The sequence below is a fragment of the Muscardinus avellanarius genome, assembly GCF_963383645.1.
Source record: "Muscardinus avellanarius genome assembly, chromosome: 10".
Lineage (NCBI taxonomy): Eukaryota > Metazoa > Chordata > Mammalia > Rodentia > Gliridae > Muscardinus > Muscardinus avellanarius.
The window spans coordinates 107,154,707-107,179,468 of NC_137796.1; the positions used below are offsets into that span (position 1 = coordinate 107,154,707).

The 24,762-nt window shown below is 43.7% G+C and overlaps 1 protein-coding gene across 20 annotated transcripts in view; it reads right to left on the reverse strand.

Annotated features, from left to right (window-relative positions):
• The window catches only part of RBFOX1 (RNA binding fox-1 homolog 1), a gene marked incomplete at both ends in the record, with an annotated part of 617,808 nt that overhangs the window by 46,124 nt on the left and 546,922 nt on the right, over window positions 1-24,762 (reverse strand). For all 20 annotated transcript variants that reach the window (XM_080704730.1, XM_080704728.1, XM_080704724.1 and 17 more), the window contains one exon: window positions 7,149-7,281. In XM_080704730.1, the coding sequence (XP_080560856.1) occupies window positions 7,149-7,281 (133 nt within the window). The remainder of the gene's footprint in view (window positions 1-7,148; window positions 7,282-24,762) is intronic.

Below are 24,762 nucleotides of genomic sequence, written 5' to 3' on the forward strand. Positions count from 1 at the left end.
GTTGTATAGGGTCTCACTCTTTACCTGAGGCAGGCAGGCCAGGAAGCTGTGATCCTCCTATTTCAGCCTCCCAAGTACTGGGATCACAAATGTGTGCCACCATGGCTGGCTCGTTGTTCAATTTAGATCCTGGAGGGCTGCAGTTCACGAGAGCCCTTGTCAAGCAGCCTAAAGCCCTAATCTAAGATGCTGAAGTGGGCAGCCACGCTTTAAATTCCCTTTCAACATTTTCAATGTAAAAAGGTAGTGTCTCCTGGGGGGTCAGAAGGCAAGGTCAATCTCTGCCAACAGGACTTGGAATGGATCTAATGAAACTGGGAGGTAAAAGATGTTTAGTTTGGGCCCCGAACCATAGAACTGAGTATTAGGTCACATCGAGACAGCTTCTAGACCATTTTTCCATGCCATGAGTTTGCAAAAGTTGTGACCGGTGCTGCGATTGCCTTTTCTCCAGAGATCCTGGCCCCAAAGCAGAACACCATTCAAGGGCAAGGGAGAAGGGATGCACATGGGTCCTGGGGTCACCCGCAGCCTCCCCATCACTAGTTCTGTGACTAGGACATAGGACTAAAGACATCTGAGCTACATCTATTCATCTCTTAGAACGGGAAAAGAGCTTAGTAAGCACCCACCTCGGTGCACATGTGCGCATGTGCTGAGGATCTAATGAGGTAAACTGCAGAGTGCTGGGAAGAAAGCGTGCTTTACAAATAGATCTAAATGTCCCCATTGCTGAGACCCAGGGCCCACCTGAAGACGATGCATTTCTCCCACCAGTGAATGCCAGCATCTATTTCTGAGACCCTTATCAGAGCTAGTCAGCAGCTGCAGATTCCAGTCTAAGGTCTTTGCATGTATATCCTATTTGGCCTTAGAAGGTGCACTCAATGGGCAACTCAGCCCCCCGTCCCCACCTGGCTCACTTCACGCCTGACACATTACTTCTTGCCTCGGAGGCACACAACTACTATTTGTTGAGGGAGAAATTCCTGTATTTTCAAGGAGAGCTTGGCCATTTGGCACCGGCAGAAGGAGTCAGAGGGTCATTTCTTTATCAACTCCAGAACAACTCAGTAGTGAGTCGGTAAGGAGTGGAGAGCCTACAGTCTCAGGCGTGTGTCTGGTTTGGTCATTCAGCGCCAGTGACTACCCTCAAGGAAGAAGGGAAAGGGACATATGATTAAAAAAATAACTACCTTGAGTAGGAAACTGGTGTCAATTAGGAGACAGAAAGAAAGCAATCCAGGTGTCAACATTGCTACCAGTAAAAACCAGATGTATTTGAATATAGGAAACTGTGCCTCAGTGTAAATGTTCATAGAATAGAATCTATTCTATTGCTGCTATTCTATGGATAATGGTGAAAAATGTCAAGCATAGACCTTGGGGTCTTGTCCATGAGCACAGGGCACGGACCTAGAGGGGAGCTGCCAGGTCTAGTGTTGGGCTGTCATTGGAAACCAGTCCCTTCTCTCCACAGGACAAGTTAGCATGCACTCTGGCCAGTTGTGCGTCCCCATGCCAAACCTATTTGTACCCACAACACCCAGAAGTAAGGAGGAACACTCTCTGATGTTTCCCTCTGGGGAGCATTTGCCTGGTAGGAAAATCTTCTTGGCATGCGTTGCTCTCCACATTGAGCCAGGGAAAATTATGTGTGTGTGTGGAACTCTGACATCTGAGATTTCTGAGACATTGAACCAAAGAGAAACTGTGCTCTACCTTCCTCACAGCTCAAATAAACTCAAACAAATGGGTCTCTCTGCAACTGAAAGGCTCGCTATGGCCCAAGGTACAGAGAATGAGCCCATGTTCCTTCACACTAAGCTTGCCCCCACAGAGCTTACAGAAAGTGGGGCTCAGAGTCACAAAGCCATGCACATGAATGTAAGCTTGCAGCTGTGGTATTTGCTGCAGAAGAGAGCAACCGCGGCATGCTGCACGGGTAGTGGGAGGAGACAGGGTCAGTAACCAGAGAAGAAAGGCCGAGAGACACAGAAGTTTCCAGTCTTCGCTGGAAATAAGAGGAGGAAGCACAAGCTTACCCAAAGGAGCAGCTTTTGCAAGACCCAGCAGCTGGATGGTGCTTGGCTCCTTGGAGGGTCAGGAAGAAGGGCATAATTTCTAGCTTTTGGGTCTTCCAAAGTCCACCAGAATGTGCCAGCTTCATGGAGCAAGGAAGCCAAGAATTCTAGCTAGCTGCCATTATAAACCACCAAGCAAAGGGATTGTTTGTGCAAGTCCAATACATGCACACGTTGGAGAAAAGCAAAGGAGAAGACAATATTCCTACTCCAGGATAAACCTGGAAAATGAAGAGCCAATATGATCACCCTCATTGACAGAGGAAGATGTAGCCGCTTATACAAATGCTGTGTGTTTCTCTCTTGAGTAACTGGTCACGGCACAGGGGTCACTGCTCCCACAACTAAGCAATTGCAAAGGGACAGTCCCTGGTCTCTGCACTGTGTTCAGCATCTCATCATGTTATCCTGATACCCCAGGCCATGAGCGATACCATCGGCACCTCTGTAGATAGGAAGAACAGACACAAAGAGAGTCAGTGCTGACAGAGCTGGGAAACTGGCCCAGGCGGTCTGACTCTGCAGCCCAAAGTCTTAACTCTATGGCAGGCAGTGGTGGTCAGACTTGAACTTGCACCAGAATCACCTGGAGGACTTACTGAAATACAGATGGCTGGGCCCTGCGCCCAACACAGAGGTTCTGATTCAATGGATCTGGCTGGGGAGGGGGGATCTCAGAACTCACACTTTTAATGAGTAGCAGGTGATATTGACTCTGTTGGTCCAAGGCCTACAAGTTACACAGTTCTGTAGAACACCACCCTCAAGTGGAATTTAACTTTATATCAGAGCTAACACTCAAGGCCAGCTTCCTAGTTCCCTTGCTAAAGGAATCGCTAGATCTGGGAAAGCTCTAACACAAAAATCTCACGGTAGTATCCAAGTATGTATCAAAATGTTTTTGTAAAGCTTCATCAAACAAGTGCACTTGAAATAGCAGATAGATAGGGAAAGAAGAATAGGGGTCTACGTCTAAGATACAGATAAAGATAAACCACAGATCAGACACAAGAGAAGAAGAGAAAGGAGTCGCTGTCATGCACCAGACAGGTGTGGTCCTATTTTAATGCAGAGATGGTCTGTCTAGTCATGCAAAGGTAATTGTATTGCTTGTCAATCACTCCCAGGCTGCAATACACTTCTGCAAGAACATAATGCAAATTCACATCTCATTTTCTTAGAAAAGTAATAGCAGCAGTTAAATATTGGGAAGAATGCGAGATGGAAATGATTGTACTATTGCAAATTAATTGACCTAAAAAATAGAGAAAGGAAAGAGTGAAGGTCTAGGATGCCTCAAACTATACAACCTGTTTGTGTAATATAATCTGTACCAACAACAAATATATATTTTGCAGGAAAGCCTATTTAAAACTTCTCTACCCTGCTGCCCCTTCTAACAGAAAAATAAATTAAATTTTTGAATGTTCAAATATAGCTTTTGTGAGTACCTATCAGGTGAATCCGTGAATTCACTGGTTTTAATATGGAATTAAGTATGTATATATTTGTACACAAACATTTTCCTAGGGAAAATACATCTTTGCAATCAGATTATCCAAGAGGAGTGAAATCCACTCCTCTCCCTTAAAAATTTAGTAACTACTGGTTGGTGGTATTTTTCTATAAATTTGTTCAATTTAGAGACATTATGGTCATTTTTTTAAGACTGGCTAAGAATCTAAGTGAGGTATCATGCCAAAAAAAAAAAAAAAAAACTCAACACCCCAAAAATAAGCTAGGAAGAATTTTGAATATACATTGAGAATGGGTAGTGGAAACTTTAGTTTTTACTGTTTATATTAAATGAAAAAGTCTCTAAGCATCAGAGAACAGAGTGTGAGAATGAGACTCTTAGAAAAGATAATCCGAATGTCTGGCTGCCTTAGCAGAAAGACACACTTACACAATCCTACAGACTGGGTTTCGAGGTTTCCTTAGGACCTAATCCGTAAACATTCTTAAAGGACCTGTTTGTGGGTTTCATTCTTGTTTTGGCTAATTTTAAAAAGTTTCCTCTTGGGATACTACCAGATCTATCTCATACACAAAATAACTCAAAACCTCTTCACAATCTGGCTCAAGGTAACTCTAGAAGCTGTATGAAGAAGTGCTGAAATTAGCCACCTGAAGAGTCACAGAGCATCTTACTTGAAGATATCCAGAAGAAAGACCAAAATCCTGTAGCTGCTGCTGGATGCTTAAGCTTAGGAAGGAAGGAAAAAAGGAAGGAAGGAAGGGAGTGGAAGAAAGAAAGAAGAAAAGAGAGAAAAAAGAAGGAAATAAAAAAGAAAGGAAGAAAGGAAGGAAAGAGATGGGGAAGGAAGGATGGAAAGAAAGAGAAAAAAGAAGAAAGGAAAGAAGAAAGGAGAAGGAAGGAAGGAAAGATAAAAAGAAAGAAAGGAATGAAAGAAAGATTTCTCTAAAGATGTCTCGTCAAAGCGTACCTGGGTGCCCAGGCAATGCACATTGTATGTAAGAACTTGATGCATATCTCCTGGATAATTAAGAACAGGAACTTGTTGAGGCCCATTTCATGGGGTCCCTCTGGGAAAGAGTTTGAGTTTGACTGTTTTCTTCTAAGATGTCATATTGAGTTAGGTGGGCCTTTTGTATTGCAACTATCTTCCACCTGGACCCACAGACCATCAGCTCGCAAGCTCCTCTTCATGGCTATTACCTACTCAATGGGCAGTTTCCAAAAAATATAAGACCTGGGAATAAAGGCTGGACATTGTTGCTTCTCTATCAAAACTGAGTCCAGGATAAAATGCAAAAAAGATAGCAAACTTTATCCATTCAGCTCTCCAAGATGGTTCACTAGTTGAAATCTTAGTTACAATCTAAATAATCCTTAAACAACTGAACTGTCTCTGTATGGTTTCAGAATCCTAGCCATTCGAGCTGTCAGTAAAGAGGCACAGCTCAGCATTATAACCAAAATGATTAGAACCATCACTGGAATATTAAAATTGCAACTCATCTGACATAGCTGCAAACACATCATGAACCACTGGAAATGCCTGTCTCTCCCTAGCGAATGTTGCATTAATTAGTTATGCATGGTTATTCCCAGCAAAGTACACTCTTTATAAAGTTAGTAAATTTCAATGTTACAACAGGCGTGTTATATTGAGATTTTTATAAATTGTTCATGTGAGGATGAGCCACAATTTTACTTTATTATTTGTTCTGTTCAATACAGTCATGAGTTGCTGTCTGTATGAGTGTGTGTGTGTGTGTGTGTGTGTGTGTGTGTGTGTGTGTATTATAGTTACTAAGTAGTGATATAAAGAAATGATTTTCAGATGAAATGATATGGTATAAACTTGAAATTTTGCATTTATGACTTATAAAGCTTGCCTTAGCAATTAGATGAGCCCAGGGGATAACTTAGTTTCTTTTTCCCCCCTCATAACTCATTTTGTGACCTTGGGAATAAAGGACCATTGATTCTGACTTTCTGCACCTATCAAATGGGCTAGATACTGCAGGGCTAAGACAGAGATAATACAATCATTGACTCTTCATATCACATGGTCAAGTAGCTAAGGCTTAGGACATGCATATGCATTTCTGGGGATGAGAGGACATAAGGCCACCTTGATCTTGGTTTCTTATTACCCACTCTCTTTTTTCTATGTTCTGTCCACTGGGAAACTCAGATCCGGCTCAATCCTCATAACTTCTACAAGAAACCTGATGGATACTGTCCGGTCCCTTTGTCTTTCTTTCCTCTTTCTCCATAGTTTCATCTGGTTTCTTTTTTGTAGCTCCTCAACCTTCTTTCCTTGTCTTTGTTTTTAAAACACTTCACATACTCTACTTTGTAATGGGTGAGATCTGAATAAATAATGAAAACAAGAGCATTTCCCTTTGTCATCAGTATAATAGAGAGATGATCTAGACTAATTTAGATTTTCTAAAAGATTTATAAGCAACAAAAGCTTTTAAGAAAATGCACTTAACTCGTTTCGCACAGTCCTGAAGGCCAGCCAGAGTCGTTCTACCAGAAAACCAGTCCGTGGCCAGGGCAGCCTGATGCCAGACTCCCTTGGGTGTTTTCTGTATGGCGCCGTTTCTCAACTACAGCTCAGGTGATATTTTGAGTCTGGTGACTCTTTGTGGAGGAGAGGCTGTCCTATGGATTATAGGATGTCTAGCAGTAGCCCTGGGCCCCACTTCCTAGAGGCCACCGCCCCCTCTCCATTCTTGTAAAGCAACCACAAAATGTCTCTGTACCTTGCAAATGTCCCCTTGTAAGGGTTACTACCTCAGAGGGATCCCTCCCTCCTGCATCCAGGGGTACAGTGCCTTTCTACCCAGGATCCCTAGCAGAAGGGTGGAGAAGGTAGCATTTCAGGATGGTCCTTCACTAGGTCGATATCACCCCCAGCATTCACCACCATTCCTTGGTTTTCTTTTGGCCATTTCAAAGCCCATGCATAAAAGGACCAGAGAGGAAACAGGAAACAAACCATCTGCATTTCCTCCCCTCCTCCCTCCAGAGGAGAAAGGAAGACCCAGGCCACTTTCAAAAATGCAACTCAAAGGCATAATGATTCCGATTTCACTGAACTCCCGAATGGTTTTTGCATTTGACTCCACACCTAATTTTCTCAGGCAAAGGTTCATAAACCTTGGAAGAGCAAGATGTCTGCGGGGAAGGAAGCAAGCCCACCCCAGTGAATTTTATGTACGAGCAACCTCACATCCCTTTGAATTCAAGGGGTAAACGTGGTCCAACCTCCTTAATAACCATATGTTTGCAATCATCAGAGATTCGGCTTTGGCTGTAACCATTTCTCTGTTCTCCAGCATTCAGTCTCAGAAAATTTACATAACGGCATGTGACATGTAGAACGCTTAAAGGCACCAACCATGACAGGACAAATTACACTCATTTTTCAATACTCTACGCAAGGTGCTCTGCTGCAGGCGCGCGCCGGGCTGCATGCTGGGGCGGTTCTGGTGGGCAGTCCAACCATCATGCACTCACAAACACTCGTGCCTCTGGGAGGGGCTGTGCAGGGAGGCTGGCCCGCGGGAGGCTGCCGAACTTACCCGCCATAGGCTGGGATCGGAGGCGGGGGCGCCGCGGCCCTGAAGGTGTTGTACACGGTGCGGCCGCGGCCTCGCAGGTGCGCCCCTCGGTAGGCGGCCGCGGCGGTGGCAGCTGGATACGGAAAGCCGGGCACTGCGGGCAGAGGAGAGAGCAGAAGAAGGCCGTGAGAGGTACCCCTGCCTCTCAGGAGAGACCACCATCTCCCAGGACCTTGGTCCATGCAGGGCCAAGACAGGACACCCAACACTTCCTTCTACGGGAGTTAGGACCGATCCGTTCTGTCCAGTTTGGATGATATAGGGCAGTGGTCCCTCTGGCCAGGAGACTATGGTAAATGATTGACACTCTAAAAGTATTCTTAAAAACGGGAGAAAAACTCAATATCTGAACTTGGTTTTTTTTTTTTTAAAAATGGCAGATTGCAAGATGTTTTGCCATATCTTATCGACCACTATATGTATGTGTGTATACACACACTTTTATGTTGCGTATGCATACGTGTATTTATATATGTATTTCTGAGTGCCTAGTTTACATATCTGGATATGCATGTGAATGCACATGTAGCTGTTTGTATGAATATATGCATATCAATACAGCTATTTGTATAACTGTGCATATGCATATCCATTCACATTTGTATGGAAATATACACACATATTCAGACATCCTAGTACTTATCTCTGGGACCCACCTGCCCGAGGAAAAGTTTATATTCATAGCCTTTCTTCTTCCTTTTGTGTGTGTGTGTATGTGTGTGGGAACCCAGGGTATTCTACCTCCAACCTATACCTCCAACCCTATTTTACTTTATTTTGAAATAGGGTCTCACTAGGTTGATGAGATTCTCACTACTTGCTGGGGCTGTTCTCAAACCCGCTCATCTTCCTGTCTCAGCCTCCCAAATACTGGGATTATACTATCCCGTTTCCCATTTTATTTATTATTTCATTTCCATCCTTTTTTATGCCCACATGTGACTTGTCAAAAACTTTTAATTCAAGTACTGCTACAGATGCTTGCATGTATCTCTGGTGCACAGACCACTCTTGCCACACCCAAGAGGTGGTGACCAGCAGTTCACAAGCTCCCTAGCCTCCTATTCAGCTTTTAAAAGCAAACACAGCCCTACAACTCCTCCCCTCGCCCCATGATTATACATACAGAAATCTAGGAACTCAACTCTGAAGAAAAAGGTAGGATTTTCTTCCCTGGGGAAAAGTTCTGAGACAGGGGGAAGAGGCAAGGACTTTGAGATCTTTCTTCTGCCAGACAATTCCTTGACACTTGACACCTCCTTGGTGGCCTCTACCTGGGGCGCCCTTCCTCTCTCTTCATGGGCATCTGAACTCATCAGGCAGGTCTCAGGCAGCCTTTTGGAGCCGGCTCTGCTTCAAACCCCTCCGGACTCCCTGGTCCACAGCCTGCCCCAGCCTACTGGTCAGTGTTTTTCAAATCGTAGCTTTTGCTGGGGCTGCTTTACTGAGAAAATGCATTTGGGCAGCTGCTGTCCCAGGAAAGCCAACATAAAAGTTCAGAAAGGCTTCTCACGAAGGAAGTTCTGTAACTCAATTCCCCCAACACACCCTTTTCCTTTCCCAGGCTTCTGCAGAACTCCCTGTCCTCTCTGGTAGTGTTAAGAGTTCACATCTTGCTAATGTCATGCTCTCTTTGTTCCCGAACTGCCAAGAGGGGCTTGGCCCCTCCCCACCCTCTCCTTGAGAAGTTAAAGCATTCAGTCCCACCTCTTCCTATACAGGCTCATGCCTGGACCCAGGTGTGACTTGGGGAAGGAAGAAACAAAACAAACAAATAAACAAACAAGGATGTTGGATGGAAAAGACAACACATTCCGCAGAGTCCTGGGATTCACCAGCTGTTACCTATCAGGTTGACTGTGGTCATGTGGTAACCATGGAGACCTAAGAAAGCCTTCCCACATCCACAGACAGAGTCTGGCGGAAGGATGGCCAGAGGTGGAAAGGAAGAGTGGGTGAAGTTTCCCATAGAAGCCATGCTCAACTGCACACCACCTCCGGGCTTGAATAAAACCCTGGACGTGAAGTAAAGCCCCCCTGGCTGTATTCTCTGGAAGGCAGTGCATGGTCCCGAACAGTGGACAGATTCTACCACATCTTTATAGATTCTAGCACTTCTCTCTGCTGCGATGTTCGTAAATGCTGAGATCACCGAACCAAGCTAGAATGACTCCACCCTTCTGTTTGTAGCTCAGAAGAACATCAAGGCTATTTTTAACATTTTTTATGAGTGTGGTTAGAGACAATTCCCCGCATTTTAGTTAACTCTCTTGCCAACCCCCAGCACCTGAACTTCCTGGATCACGTTTCAACTGGCACGCTTGAAATTGGCGAGAGGTGCGAGTCTTAATGGCGGGGAGCCTGCGTTCTAATATCACCAAGGCCCAGCGGTATTAAGATACAAGATGCTTGCTTTAGGACTGGGGGAAAAAATGAGTGGGGATGGCTTGGACTCCAGATCTATCTTCCCACAGTTCCAATATTAAGTTTTCATAGGAACACCCTGGATTTTTGAAAAAAAAGGAAAGGAAGTATGTCCAATCTGTCCGAGCAGCTGGTTGCCTCTGTGAGGAGACACGGTAATTATGCTGACCCATTCATTATCACGGGCTACGGAGCTGCGGGAGCCAGACAAGATCCCTCTCAGCGACAAGCAGCTTTTACAATAATTCTTGGAGGATTTAGATGTTGAGATATAACATGAAACAGGAGCTCGGCCATTGGGCAAGGGGTGCACGTACTGCCAGGCGTAGAGGGCCAGGAATTGCTTTTGGTGCCTTCTTTGTTTCAGGGAGAAAATGTCTTTCTCCTGCAGGATGAGGTATTTACAGGTCCTGATACCAGGCTCTTTGGAATCCTTCCAGCTGAATTAAAAAGAAAAAAAGGAAAGGAAAGAAAAAAAAATACACAGGAAGGACCCCAAAGCACCTCCTGGATGGACTGTCACCTTTCAGGGAAGCCAAGCCTCCATGGGTGAGAGAGGACACTGTGCTTTCTAGAGCAAGCACGGAGCATGTGGGTCCTGGGGAAGGCGCCCTTCTAGCTCTGTGGCTCTTGTTTTCAGTCTAGAGCAAGGGACAAGGGGTCCCTTTGTCATCTACCTAGTCTCTCTTTAGTCATCATGGTCAAGGAGCATTCTTCCTCTTGCTTTTATTTCCCTTCCTTTCTTCTTATTCTGGCTTTTCCTTTCTTCCTCTCTCCCCCTTTTTCCCCTCCTTCCACTATTTCCCTCTGCCTCTTTTTCTTTGTACTTTCCTTCCCCTCTCTTCCCTTCCTGTCATTCTCTTTCCTCCCTCTCTCTCCCTTCTCCTTTCCCCTCTTCCTTCTTCCCTTCCTTCCTCCTTCCTTTCTTCCTTTTCATCTCCCCTTTCCATCTTTTTTCAACTACCCTGATCCCCCTCAGTATATGTAAAATTCAAGCAGCTTTAATCACAGAAAGGAAGAAGGGGTCCATGTAGGCGGAGCTCTCCATCTACTCTGCTCTTTGATTCTGAGGAGTGTCTTTCTGGCACTGAGCAGGTAGCAGATACCTAACCTGGTGCCTGGCTGATCTGCCAGTGGTTAACCAATGTCCGCCTCTTTCCTTGGGGGTGGTAGGACCCTCCCCTTCCCTAACACTGTCCTGTGTACACAGTGGCCTGTGCAGGATCTGAAGCTACACAGCACACCAGCAACACAGCTTTACCTCTTTCAGACCCCTAGAAAGGTCATATCTACTTCTCTCTGTAGAGGTGCTGTGTTGGTCCAGAGAATGCAACTAGACACAGAACATGCGCACTTCTGATGGGAGGACAGACTTCCCGGGCACACATGAGGCACTGCTATTCATCAAGTTTTCTCTTACTGCAGGATTTGAAAGTGCTCCTTGTCTTGGGGAGGAAGCCTCCAACAAGTGGAACCTATGGAAAGCCCCTCAGCCACATCCCTCCTTCTAGACCTCCCACCTCCAACATCAACACGCCAGGAACACGGCGATTGTGTCCAACAAGAAACCCAGAAAATAGCAATCTGCCCGATTCCAAACTTATCTGATCTGTAGGGCACCTTTTGCATTTCTCTCCTCTTTTATTAGAGCATTGTCTCCAAATGGCTGCTTTCTGGCAGCATGACTCTGTCCCTACCACTGAGACAAGTGGACAATTTCAAAAGCAAAACCAAACCACCCCCAAACCCACACCTGTTTATCAACCTGTATAGACTCCACATAGGATAGATAGAACAGACATTTTTCTTACTTATTCATGGGTGTGGGGGCTTATAGATATAAAAATGGCTCAAATGTATATTTTAAACAATAACCTAGCCAGGTGATTCAGATATGGAATTAAAAAGATCAATATGGTTTTATCTTTTAACCATATAGAAAGAAAATCAATTATGTGCTTGTGTTATGGCATGGCACACTATTTATTTATTTATTTATTTATTTATTTATTTGGAGGGTGCATTAGAATTGAACCCGGGGCATTCTACTTCTGAGCTACTCCCTTAGCCCTTTCTATTATTTATTTATTTTATGTTGAAACAGGGGCTAAGTTGCTGAGGGCCTTGCTAAGTGGTTAAGGCTGGCCTCAAGCCTGTGATCCCCCTGTCTCAGCGTCCCAAGTTCTGGATTTATTGGCATGTGCCACCATACCTGATGACATTTACCTTTTGTCGAGTCAAAGGTATCATGTCATCTATCCATACTCCAGTTTAGGAGTTCAGAGCCCATAAGTGGGAAGTAAATATTAATAAATCAATGTAAAATGCCAAATGTAAATTCTCAATGTCCTCTCCATTTCTGGGCTGGAAAGAAATCAATATTAAAGTGAATGTCATAAACCATTTACCCTGCCCAATATTTATAAATGCCTCTTTGTTAATTACAGAACAATGTTAGAGAAAATTAAGCTACCACGTTATAGACATTTATGAATCCCAATCCCAGAGTTTGGTTTGGGTTTTGTTTTTAGTTTTTTGTTTTGTTTTGTTTTTTTCTAGTTGAACTTCGGGTTACGAAACACAAAAAGAAACCACCAATGAGGGACAATGAAAACTACTGGGGTTGATTTGTGGATATAGTCTAATTCCTTCTTCTCTGACTTAAAGGAGACAAGAGAGGGAAACCCCACTTTATTTAGCATGAATCAAAGTGAAAAATCTGGTATCACTGCAATGAAAATTGAATTTAGCTCCCAAGCTAAAACACCCATTCCTCTCAAAGAAAACAGAACAGGAGCTTCCAAGCAAATGTCACGTGACCATCTCCTTGCTGCATCAACATCCCCAGCCCACACACTCTACCCTGCAGCTACATTTATAGCATATTTGGGGGAGGTTAGTGGGGTAGCCACCTCATTCTTGAGACTAAAGAGGTCTCTACCACAAGGCTCAGGAAATGAAAGTTTGGGGGATGCAACCAGAGGCATTCTGTAAAGGCCTCAAGTATTGGAACAAATCCACCTTTTTAAACAGAAGACATGCGGGTATATCATCCAGCCAAGTGGCCATTTACCAAAGTGTCAATCGCCTACCGCTCCCCCAAAGACAGAGCCCCAGCTCCCACTGCACTTAGCTCTCCATTCAATGTACTTACAGCGACTTGCTCACCCCTCGCCCTCTGTCTCTTTTATGAACACGGTGCTTACCTTCGCAAATAAACACAAATGAGATCGTTTCAACCAGCCTGGAAATCCCGAGAGAAGAAACACAAAACCAGTGGAAAATACTTGAGGGTTATAAACTGCGTATTAAAGTTTTAGAGCTCTGGGAGAGACGGAAGAATAGCAGATGCAAAACCCGACAGGGGGGCAGATTCTGCATCAAAGCCATAAAAATATACAACCGCTTTAATGGGCAATTATTCTCTGCATTTGTGCGCTGGTCTGAATGTGCAGGAGACTGCCAGATGCCCTGGAAAAGGTGTGCCATCCCATCCGCATGCAGGGGCGGGGGCGGGGGGGGGGCTGTCTTTGTCTTCACTTTTCTCCTTTGGCTTCCTAATGCCACTTTTCCTACTGGTTGAAGGCTTGAAGACAGAGAGATGTACAAGCTAATTTGGGGCTGAATTGCCCCCTGGGTAATTTATGGTAGGAAATATTCACTTACACACAATGCCGAGGTGAGGGGGTGCAGATGCGCTTTCAACCGCAGGATTCCCCATGAGGGAACCCCCATGCCATGTGCTGGACCATAAATTAAGAAGTGCTCTCGTAAATGGTATACCGAAGCAGTGGCTTCTAAGCAGCGATTTCAGAGCCAGGATAATGTATGATACACACGTCATCTCCAAGAATCTGATTATTTTTCCAAATGGTAAAAAAAAAAAAAAATGTTTCTGTTTTCCAAACGAATCGCAAATAAAAGTACGTCCAACTGGATTCTTACTTTACACATGACTAGGTTACTCCCTTTAAATGGCATTAAATGAAAAATTTGCTATGATGAGGCATATTACGTTCTAGGTCAAAATGAAAATGAAAAAAAAAAAAGCTTTCAATTTAATCTTTTGAAACCTAGTCATTTCAGGGGTTGTGGGAGGCGGGGGAGGGGAAGAGGGGAAAAAAACGTTCCAGCCTTTCTGTCATTTACAAAAAGGACCCAAACAGCCACTTAATTTGTGGAATCTCTGGTTCTCAGATTCTCATGTATTTATCCCTGAAACGCACATTCGGGATCGGCTCTTGTTTCCATAGAAAAATGCATGTTGATATTAAATACTGCTGTTTAGAAGTGAATAAATCTACATTTTGGACAAACAGTGCTTTATAAAGGACATCCTCATTTGAAATGCATTGAATAGGAAAACAAAAATTTCTAATTAATGTACAAGTCTAATCACCATTCTCCACATGGAAGAGTAATTTTTTCACTGTTCATTTGCTTGGTTTAATCTCAAAACTGACATAACAGAGACGCGATGTTCTGTAAATCTCAGCTCGTTTGTTTCCTCGATATCCATATTCCAATGAACTACAGCTGCCGGTTGCCTCGGTCTATTCCGACATGCAAACGTGTCGATAAAAGACACTGGGAAAAAGGCAGGAAGCGTTTCTCCCCGGCTGCGTGTGCCATTTATTTGGGGGAAAGACAATAAATGGCTCGTGGATTGTCCCTCGGCTTGCTGCTTGGTGGGTGATTAGTGATTAATTACCTTGCAGCAATTGACAGGGCGCAAGGAAATTGACACAGCCCTGATTAATTAACTTTTTATGGGCGGTAGTTACTCACAAAACACTGCGCACCATAATTGAATCTCTTTACATAAAGTCATGGTACAAAAGTTTTAGTCAAATCCAAATTAGCCAAGAGTTTCTCGGCTGTTAGGGGTCTGATTAGGATATGCGGAAACAATTGGCAAGAGCTTGAACTTGGAGAGAATGGGGTGTTTTTGAAAGGGGAAGGAAAAAAAAAAAAAGAAAACGAAAGCAAAAAGTTGGTAACATCGTCCTGGCCTGATTGCCACGCTGAGTTTATTGATCTAAATCTTTCCCTCAGCTAGACTTGGAGGATTAAGTCCAAAGAGGCTAAGATATCTCATTTTCTCTCCAGCTTCACCTGCTGCTTGCTGCTTCTCCTGGGTTCTGAAAGGTTCTTTCACTCCCCTCCCAACCACTGGTCCAGTCTCTAAAGGTTAACTGGATTCCCTGGTGCAAACTTTGGTTTTAATATTACCTCCACTGAGAGCTTTTTCTTCACCATCTAATCTCTCCTGATTTGCTCATCCTTCTATCAGGATGCCCCAAAGACTGCGTTTTTATTCCCTCCTCTGTCCCCAGCATCTATAAGATGATGTGGGCTGAGTACAGTCAGTTGGGCTCACGATACCTCAGCAGTTGAGTCACACAGCAAAATGGGGGGCAGACCTTGAGCTGGTGACGGTGGCTGAGAGGCTGTGGTGCCGGCAGCTGGACTTCCCTTGTCTAAACCCCAGGCAGCGATAACTGGATAACTGGAGTAATCCAAGCAAGAATGTGATTAGGACTGGCAGACTTCCAACCTCCCAGACTCTATTATGGGAGGAAGGAAAGAGATTCAGCTGCAGGATTACAGCTAGCGTTTATTAACACTTGCTAATTGCCAGAAGCACAGCTTAACCCAACCACTCTTTGCAAAACTGCATGGACCAGGAGTATTTCTATTTTCCCTTTCCTGGGGGCAGTTAGTTGGAGGCAGAGAGCCGCTGGGGTTCTCCTGCAAAGGTGTGAACCCAGGCAGCTCACACTGACAGCCTACGCTTCTGTTACCCACACACACAAAGGCATCCCTGGCAGCTTTGGGAGAAGATTTCTACCGTACTCTGCATCCCCTTGGAGACCCTCAATTCGGCTTCTCTCTTATTTTCTGTACAAGCTGTTACACTGTCTCCTATCGACACCCTGCATCCTAGAGAGCCAGCCCCAATTCGTCATGGCCTGGGTTAATTTGCAGGGAAAGCTGTTGACAAGCCTCCCAGAGATCTCAATATGTTCCTTGTTGGGGGTTGGGGGTAGATGCTGGGGGAGGTGTGTGACATTTCTGCCATTATATATTTATGTTCTGAGATTTCAAGACACCTGGAAAGACTTTTGCTCCGTGTCTGCTAATTGGATGCAGGCCCTAGCGATCACCATTGATTTATCTTCCTGATCAAAGTCCAAAGTCAAGGGGCTTTGCTGCCCCACTGCAGTTGATCTCCACATCTGGATGTGAGCTGGTGGGGCATCAATGCAGTCCACAGATGTTGGGAACATGAACTATACCAGCAGTAGTGACCAGGATGATGCTAGCATCGTGTTAGTACAGGCCACAACTGTATGCTCAAAGCTCATTCCTGTAAGCTCCTGCCAACGAAGTTATCCTATTAATTTTATATTTGGAAGACTGGAATAAGAAGCTTTATTTCAATGTTTTAGAAAATCTGGATCAAAATTCTCCTACATTTGTGGGGCACTGCAATTTTTTTCTGTACAGAATCCATTTGCTACTGTCGCTACCAAATATCATTTTCCTCACAACTGGCTTTGAAATGAAATTTCCTTGGACATAAAAGAAATAAGGCAGCTAGGGGGGAGAAATGTAGAAAACAGTGCAATTAACACAAAGGAATTTTCTCTGGGCAGCAAGATTGGTGTTCTCAAAGCAGAAAGTTTTTCTAATTAAAAAAAATTTTAAAAAGAATGTAAAAAGCAACAACAAAATCCATACGCGTCACTTGTATGCGGGAATAGTCTTTGATCACTGAGAGTCTGTGGGAAGTTGGGTGAGGAGAGCAGCCTTGGTCTTTAACTAATTGCCACACTATGACTGCCTACCCCTGGAAGTTAGTAATTGTCTCTGCTCTCCCACATTATAAATGATTGAATTAACCCAACAGACGTGTACAGACATGACACGGTTGCTGAACGTGCAGACAGGTTTACTCTGCAGAAGAGATATTTGTGATCTGTCTGCTCAGAGATATTGACAATAACCCTCCAGGCAAGGGTTTTTTTTTTTTTTTTTTTTTTCTTTTTTGGTTACATTTCATTCAGCAACTGGATGGAGAATGAATCTCAATCTTGGAGTGTTTAACTTGGCAAGAATGCACACATTTGTAAAGGCTCTTTCTGTTGTCTGAAGGATAGACAAAGCCCCATGATGCTGAACTCTAATTTGGAGGAAGAATTCCCCATCATCTATTTATTTGACAAAATCTGTACCAACATCAACTTGGTCCCCCAGCCCCGCCTGGCATCCATGGTGGTGGTGGTGGTGGGGGAAAGACACCAAATAATTTATATCAGTGATGACTTTATCGAGTACATATGCACAGTGAAGGTTCAATGCTTAAATCATTCATGGTCCGTCTAAGAGCTGGCGGCAGCCACAAGCCCAGTGAATTGCCTCTCCAGGTAGAAAGTGGTGCAAGTGAGATAAATGAGCTTCCTTATGCTAGGTGGGATTTTCCCATGGTTCTCCGGGGCTGCTGCAGCTCCTGAGCAGGAGGCTGGTGGAGGGTGTTGGCGGTGACTTCCCAGGCAGCACATGACTCAGGACAGGGTTTACTTCACTCAAGCCTTCCTATGGGGATAGCTGACCTATTGACATTGAGGCCATCTGCTTTAGAGCGTCAGTGTTTAGACTTAAAACAAACAAACAAACAAGCAAAACATCATGAGTTCTGATTCTTTGATCAATGCCCAAAGCAAACCTGCAGGACAGGTACCATCTGGACCTAATAATTACCAACTTGCTACTTGCCTGATATATGATCTATCAGTTCCCAAAGTCCCCATCTAAAATAGAAGGAACTTTACACAGCAGGACTCCTTCCATGCCCCCCTGGGAAGATAAATACCCATGACAATTTACACAGCAAAGACACCCTGACATGGTCACACTGCCCTTGCTCCCTACTTCAATCCCCACTCTTCCCAAATCCAGCCCTTTTTGCTAAGTCATATCAGAGCCCTTGTATAAAACTGTGCCAAAACCAGTAAAGGGGCCCAGGACTTGTTAGCAAAAAAATGATATTTTGTATTTTGGGACACATTGGAAATGTTTCACAGACTCTCACGCTGATTCCTAAGGATGGTGTATACTCACAGCTTGTTGTGCCTATAGATAGAGGTGGTTCACATATTTTGTCAGGGTTGCTTTTACACAGAAAGCAATTGGGTGGCCAGATCCTGCTTTATGTGTGAACAAAACCCAAAGAGATCTAAAACATGCTGTGTGATATTTGGTCCTGAAACTGCATTTTTCTAACACTACCCTCAAGTTCTTCAAAAGCAGTATAGTTTGGAACATGGGATTTTTTTTACTTTGTGGTATTGAGGATGGAAACCAGGGCTATTCTAACTGCTATTCTACCTCTGAGCTACACCCCAAGCCATATTTTATTAATTTTGAAATAGGGTCTCACTAAGTTGCTATGGGACTAAGTTCTGAAGGCTGGCCCCAAATCTACCATCTTCCTGTCTCAGCCTCCAAAGTATTAGGATGACAGTCATGCACCACAACCATGCCTGGCTTAGATGGATCTTTTATAGAAATGAAAACATGATTTAAGAAAGTGGTCCCCTGGAGTTTTGTGGTGGAACAAGTGTTTAAATTGCTGGGATTAAATAAACTATTCCAAGCTATTTTTCCTTCTTCTATGGGGGCAGAGGGAGTAGCTGAGCTCCCTCGAAAGCATCCTTGCTTTGAGTGGGAAAAGGAGAAAAAGGGTCATAGGAGGAATTCTAGATGAAGAAGGAGAAACCATAGATGAGCGAATAAGGGGGCCTAGCTGGGGATGGTGGGGAAGGGAAGAGGAAAACGCCCTAATGTCATAATGTGCATTTACAAACATATCCAAGTCAATCACTGAGCCAAACAGGAGAAGGAGGGAGGGAGCAGGAACCCAATGGGAACTGAGGAAGGGCTAAATGAGTGCTATGTGCATGTGTACCTCTACCATCTTGTATTCTATTAAGATGTATGACCACAATGTACCCATTAAAAATATATATATGTGGTTTGGAAGAGAAAAAAATTCAAGAAGAGACCAGCGTTCCAGTTGGACACATCTCTACACAAGAAACCCTGGAAACCCTCCTCTGCACTTGATTGATTGAAACACCATCAGAGACTTTCTCCTTTCTTTAGCTGCTCTTTGCCAATTCTGCAGACCCCAGAGGCTTGGCTCAATTTACAAAGTGCATCCCCATCCCTGGGGAACAAACACCTGCGCTCTCCCATCAAGCCACCCTCCTTCTACTCCAAGAACCAAATAGGATCTCTTCTTTGACCCCTGTGCCTTTCACCAGCAACACTCTGAATGTAGATTATTATTATTATTTTTCTTCTCCATTTTATTATTTTATCATTTTATTTTTGTGGTACTGAGGATGGAACCCAGGGGCATTCTACCTCTGATCTACACCCCCAGCCCTATTTTTAAAATTCTTTATTTTGAAACAGAGTCTCACTGAGTTGCAGAGGGCCTCACTAAGTAGCTGAGGCTGTCTGTGAACCGGGATCCTCCTGTCTCAGCCTCTGGAATGCTGGGATTACAAGTGTGCGCCACCACGCCTGGCTCCTTCTTCTCCATTTTAAATACACAATAGTTTTCTTTTTTTTTTTTTTTGGGTGGGGGGAGCAAATGAAAGATAGATGAAGGCTTATAGAAACAAACTCTCAAAATAAGCTCCTCCAGTAATTCAAGGATTTCTCTTAGGCCACTATGAGGGCTGAGGAAGGGTAGGCATTGTTACGGCATTATATGTGGCCACGGAATCAGCCAGCTGATCCTCTTAAGAAAATGTAAAAAATAAATAAAAAAAAAAGACCCGATTTCTGTCAATGCTATCACAGGGTTCTGTGTTTCCAGGGAATTCCCCAGAACAACAGGCTCGCAGCCTTACGGACGCATCTCATCCCGGCCTCGTTCTCAGGCTGTGCGTGCACAGGAATCCCAGGGTAACATAGTTTATTGTTTTAATATCTGTCTGATACAAAGCGAAGGCATCCTCCAGTGACTCCTTATCTGTCATATGTATTTCTGTGAAAGAAATATCAAGACAAATAAGATGTTTGGGGGCATACCACGGGATAGTAGTTTTGTTTCGTTTTGCAACTGGCAGCTTTCTGCAAAAGCAAGAGACCCCTATCTGAACAAAACAAGCCACCGTTCCACATTGAGATTAATCACCAAAGCACAGAGAGGGCGAGATTGCAGGCGCTGGAAAAGTGGCTCTGCCGCAGAGCCTTCCCTAAAGAACCGGGGGTTTGGAGCTAGTGTTGTTACTATTCTCTGAATTCCCTGAAAAAAACCAAAGCAACAATAAAGTGTCTATGATTATGTCTCCGCTGAAGGAATCAGATGTGCATGAATGAGTTGAGGAAGGAGTGGGAAGGACAAAAAAACACTAAATGAGTTTAGTCTGAAGACTGGCCTCCAGGTAGAATAAACTGATTTAGCCCAGCGGCTATTTAAAGCTCTCTTAAAATTCACTGGCATAGCTGCGGGTGGTGGCCCACATCTGTAATCCGAGGACATGGGAGGCTGAGATGGGAGGACTGCAGGTTCAAGATCAGCCTCAGCAACCTAGAACGACTCTCGGCAACTTAGTAGGACCCTGTTTAAAATAAAATATAAGGAGGACTGGGGATGTAGCTCAGAGGTAGAATGCCCCTGTATTCTATCTCCAGTAACACACACACACACACACACACACACACACACACACACACACACACAACAACAACAACAAAAAGAAAAAGAAAAAAGAAAGAAAAAGTAAGAAAAAGAAAAAAAATCACCAGTACAAGTCAGAATAGATCAAGACAACACACACACACACACACACAAAAAAAAAAAAAAAAAAAAAACAAAAAAACCGAGAACAAAAAGAAAAAGAAAAAAGAAAGAAAAAATAAGAAAAAGAAAAAAAATCACCAGTACAAGTCAGAATAGATCAAGACCAGGGGAAAGTTTGAAAGATAAGGAGACATCAATAAATGATACTTCAGTGATGGAAAGAGAATGGCTCTTGGAGTCGACCTACAGTGGGTGGTACCTGGACAACTGTGTCCGGCTGTGGGCAGCTTCTGTTCATTATATCAGGCATGTGGGTGCTTGTGGCATCGGACAGAATGTACTACACAGAGGGGTTGTTTCAAAATCTCTTCATCCATGGGTTAGGAAAACAAAGGGCATCTTAATAGCCAAGTATGGCTGTCAAGAGTGCCAAACAGAGCCGGGTGTGGGGGCGCACACTTGTAATCCCAGTATTAGGAAGGCTGAGCAGGAGGATCCCAGTTCCTCAGCTACTTAGGCCCTTTGAAACTCAGTGAGACCCTGTCTCAGAATAAAGAATAAAAAACAGGGCTGGAGGTGTAGCTTGGAGGTAGAATCCCCCTGGGGCACATCTCCAGTACCACACACATACACACACACACACACAAAAAAAAAAAAAAAAAAAAAAAAAAAAAAAGAGTGCCAAACACTGGTAAAAGCAAGGGGACTTAATATGCCTTCCCAGAGATGATACCCAGGTGCCGGCATGCACAGTGGCTGAGCCTCCTGCTACCTTTTCCCTCTCAACAACTCTTAGGAGTGATGCTTTTTGTAATTCAGATACCTCAGCATTGTTATCTGCCTATCACAAGTCCTCTTAGAAGACTGTAGGTAGAATGGAGATCAGGTTGGGGCAACCTTGCACATGGCACATTCACGGTAGGCAGAATGACACTTGATAGAACCCGATGAAGATTGACTGATGGAATGCATTTCCCAGCCTTGCTCAGTCAAAGGATGTTATAGGTAGACACAGAACAGCCCCCTGAAGAGCTTATAGTGTTTGGAGTTGATATAATTGAGTCACAAAGGTTGTCATCCCAGCAGTGGCTGAATCCCATTGTAATGGATTTATCTGGGTGGTAGCCTAGGCCACTAGCGTGTGGCTGAAGAAGGTAGGTCCATGGAGGTGCGGCCTTAAGGATTACATAGGGCTCCTCCTCCCCAATCTGTCTCTTGGTCCGGGCTTCCGTGATGTGAGGAGCGTAGCCCATGTGCTCTCCCTGTCTCTGCTTCCCGCCGCCATTATTTTGAGACCCTTGGTCCCTGGCCTCACATGGATTCAACCCCAAACCATAAGAAAATAAATCTTCTTTCCTCTAGTTACATTGCCACTCTCTTAGATGATAGTTTTCACAGGAACAAAGGACTGATGGAATGAGTCAAAGATGAAAGGAATGATTTCAGAGAAGATGATGAAGGGGACTTAGGTTTGCTGCCATCATAACACTGAGCCTTAAGAAGAGGGTCTGGTTCTCTGCTTGTGATGGTCCAGTCCTAAGGATCCTTTAGAGCTAGCATGGAGCAGGCATGATGGAACACACCTATAATCCCAGTACTTGAGAGGCTGAGACAGGAGGATTGCAGGTTCCAGGCCAGCCACAGCCATTTTGTGAGACTGTCAACAACTTAGTGGATCTACTTAAAAAACAAACAAACAAACAAACAAACAAACAAATAAATAAATAAATAAAAGAGGATTGGGAATATATCTTGGAGATAGAATACCCCTGAGTTCAATCCCCCATACACACACATGGAGCTAAGATGGTTGGAAGGGTTGGGAAGGACACTGAGACAGCTTGGGCAGAGGATCAAGGATCCAGGGTATGGTAAGGGCATGCCATCACTTCACCCACATCAAAACATTATTACCTGGATTACTCAATTTTTTTGGTGCCTCTCATCTGTCACTTGTTTATCTCAGGACAAGCAGTATTTATTTTCATTGTAAGCAACCCCTCTGTACAAAGTTAGGAAAAGCCATCTTTGAGGCAGCAGGAAGCTGTGAGTTGCCAGCGATCAGAAGAGAAAGAGGACAAAGTTCTTTACAGCCATGTTTCAGTGACACAGTGACCTGTGTGTGCAGCTTCTATTAACTGCACTCAGTCTACTGACATTTCCTGTACTGGGCAGAAGGGTGAACTGTGAATTAATTTAGGTCCTTACTTTAATTACAGAAACCAATGGTAGTTCTACCAATTACCTAAAAGGAGAAGAGGGCAGGCTTGATTTATGTCTGTTTCTGCCACTTAAATAATTGTTTTATGAATTCTACACAATTACTGCCATAAAACCTGCAATCAATATATCAATTAAAACTATGCCACTACCAATTACTCTTGAGATTCACAGAAGTCAATAAATGAGAACAGGATTTTGCAATTTGATTATCAATTAGGTTCCCGCCCATTTACCTATGATATCTCAGGATTTCTTTTATTATTTTTATCCTCTTTTATTGGAATGGGGTTGGGAAGGGTGAATTTTTCAGAGGAAATTGACATTTATCATCCTGCAACTCTGGATATGTCCCCACACAGGGCTAACATTCAAGTGTGTCCTCTGTGTCACTGTGAAAATAGCCTGTGTGTATTGATAAGCTGTTAAAAATAACTAGGAGGAAAGGGGCAACAAGAAGTGGTCGAGCTATAGAAAGGGCCCTATAGTGAAGCAATTAAGGTGACCAATCAGAGGGTATGGAATAGGGGTGGATGGAGCCTCTTTTAAAAGCAGGAGGTACATAAACATATGTATCAAAGTTAATCACCAAACAAGCATGGGATCGAGGGAGGGGGAGGGAATGGGATGGGGACTGGATGAGGGCTGATTGGATGATGTGTGCTTGTATATCCTCTCAAGTCTTATATTCCAATGTGATGTATGATTACAATGCACCAATAAAAATAAATTTAAAAAATAAAGTAAAAAAAAACACCACAGAAATCTCTGCTGGAGCATGCATTTTTAGCTCTGGACAAATAAAGTGGGTACTCCTATACAATGATGGTCCTCACTGTGGACTGAAGTGCATACCACATCAAATTCAAATTCTGGAGTCCTAATCTTCAATGTGATGGTGTATGGACAGGGGAGCTTGGAGATACTTTAAGGTTTATAGAGGACATCAGGGCAAAGATCCCAGGATGGGAGTGTCTAGTGTGGAAAGAGACACTACACAGCACCTGTTCTCTCTTTCCCTCTCCCTTTCTTTCTCCCTTTCTCTCTGGCACACACAGAGAGGAAGTCCACCTATAGGAGAAGAACCTTCACCAGGTTCTCTTGATCATGCTGGCACCCTCATCTTGGACTTCTAGGTTCCAGAACAGAGGGGAAATAAATATGTATTGTTGAGGTCACCTCATCTATGGTATTTTGTTATTGCAGCTCAGGCAGACTAACAGCGTACTAATCAAAACTTGCTCCTGACAGGGTTTTTACGATCTAAAATGAGGTCTAAAACTCAGAACACAAGATAGCTAAATTTGCCTCTACAATAAAAAAAAATAGCTGGATATAAGAAAAGTCAGATGAACTGCTGGGAAAAAAAATGAAAAAAGATGGTAACAAGATCTTTAGCCTTCACAGGTTGTATCCCTTCATGAATATAATCAGAAAATTTCAAAAGAGAAATGGAAAGAAGCATATTGGAAATTCAGAGAAGGGAAAGTCCAAAGGACAGACAGGTGAAAGATGATATTCATAACTAGGATATTTATAACTAAGACAATGAAGAGGTTTCTTTTCCCCCATCCAAGTCTGCAAAATTACGATCAAAGACATGGCATTTCGGGGGAGCGTGTTGGATGGAACCAACGATCACATGGCTGGGGACGTAGTTGTGAAATGATAAGTGCTGGTGTGTATGGGTGCAGCCCTCATACTTATAGGGGGATGGGAAAAGTAGTAGCGTGGGTAACTGGGTAGAGAAGGATGGACCATCCAATTGATGAAACACGAACACACCATAAGTCCTTCATGGGAGATGGTCACGTGTATTAATCAAAGCTAAGCATGAGTAAAATGTGTGCTGTGTAAATATACCAAGAATATTGTTAAGTGAAAGTAGACGCTATTGTAATGTGCACATACATCAAAGTACTAACACCCTGCTCCCTGGTTATAAGGATGTATGTCTTTCTTTGAGTTACCATGAATAAAAGGTGAAAAGACACTGAGCATTCACACAGGTTACTTGTGGGGTATGCATCAGCAAGCAACGTGGGGCTATGATTCCCCATCGTTCCAAAACCTTCACTACCTTGAGCACGTATTATGTTTCTGATCTGA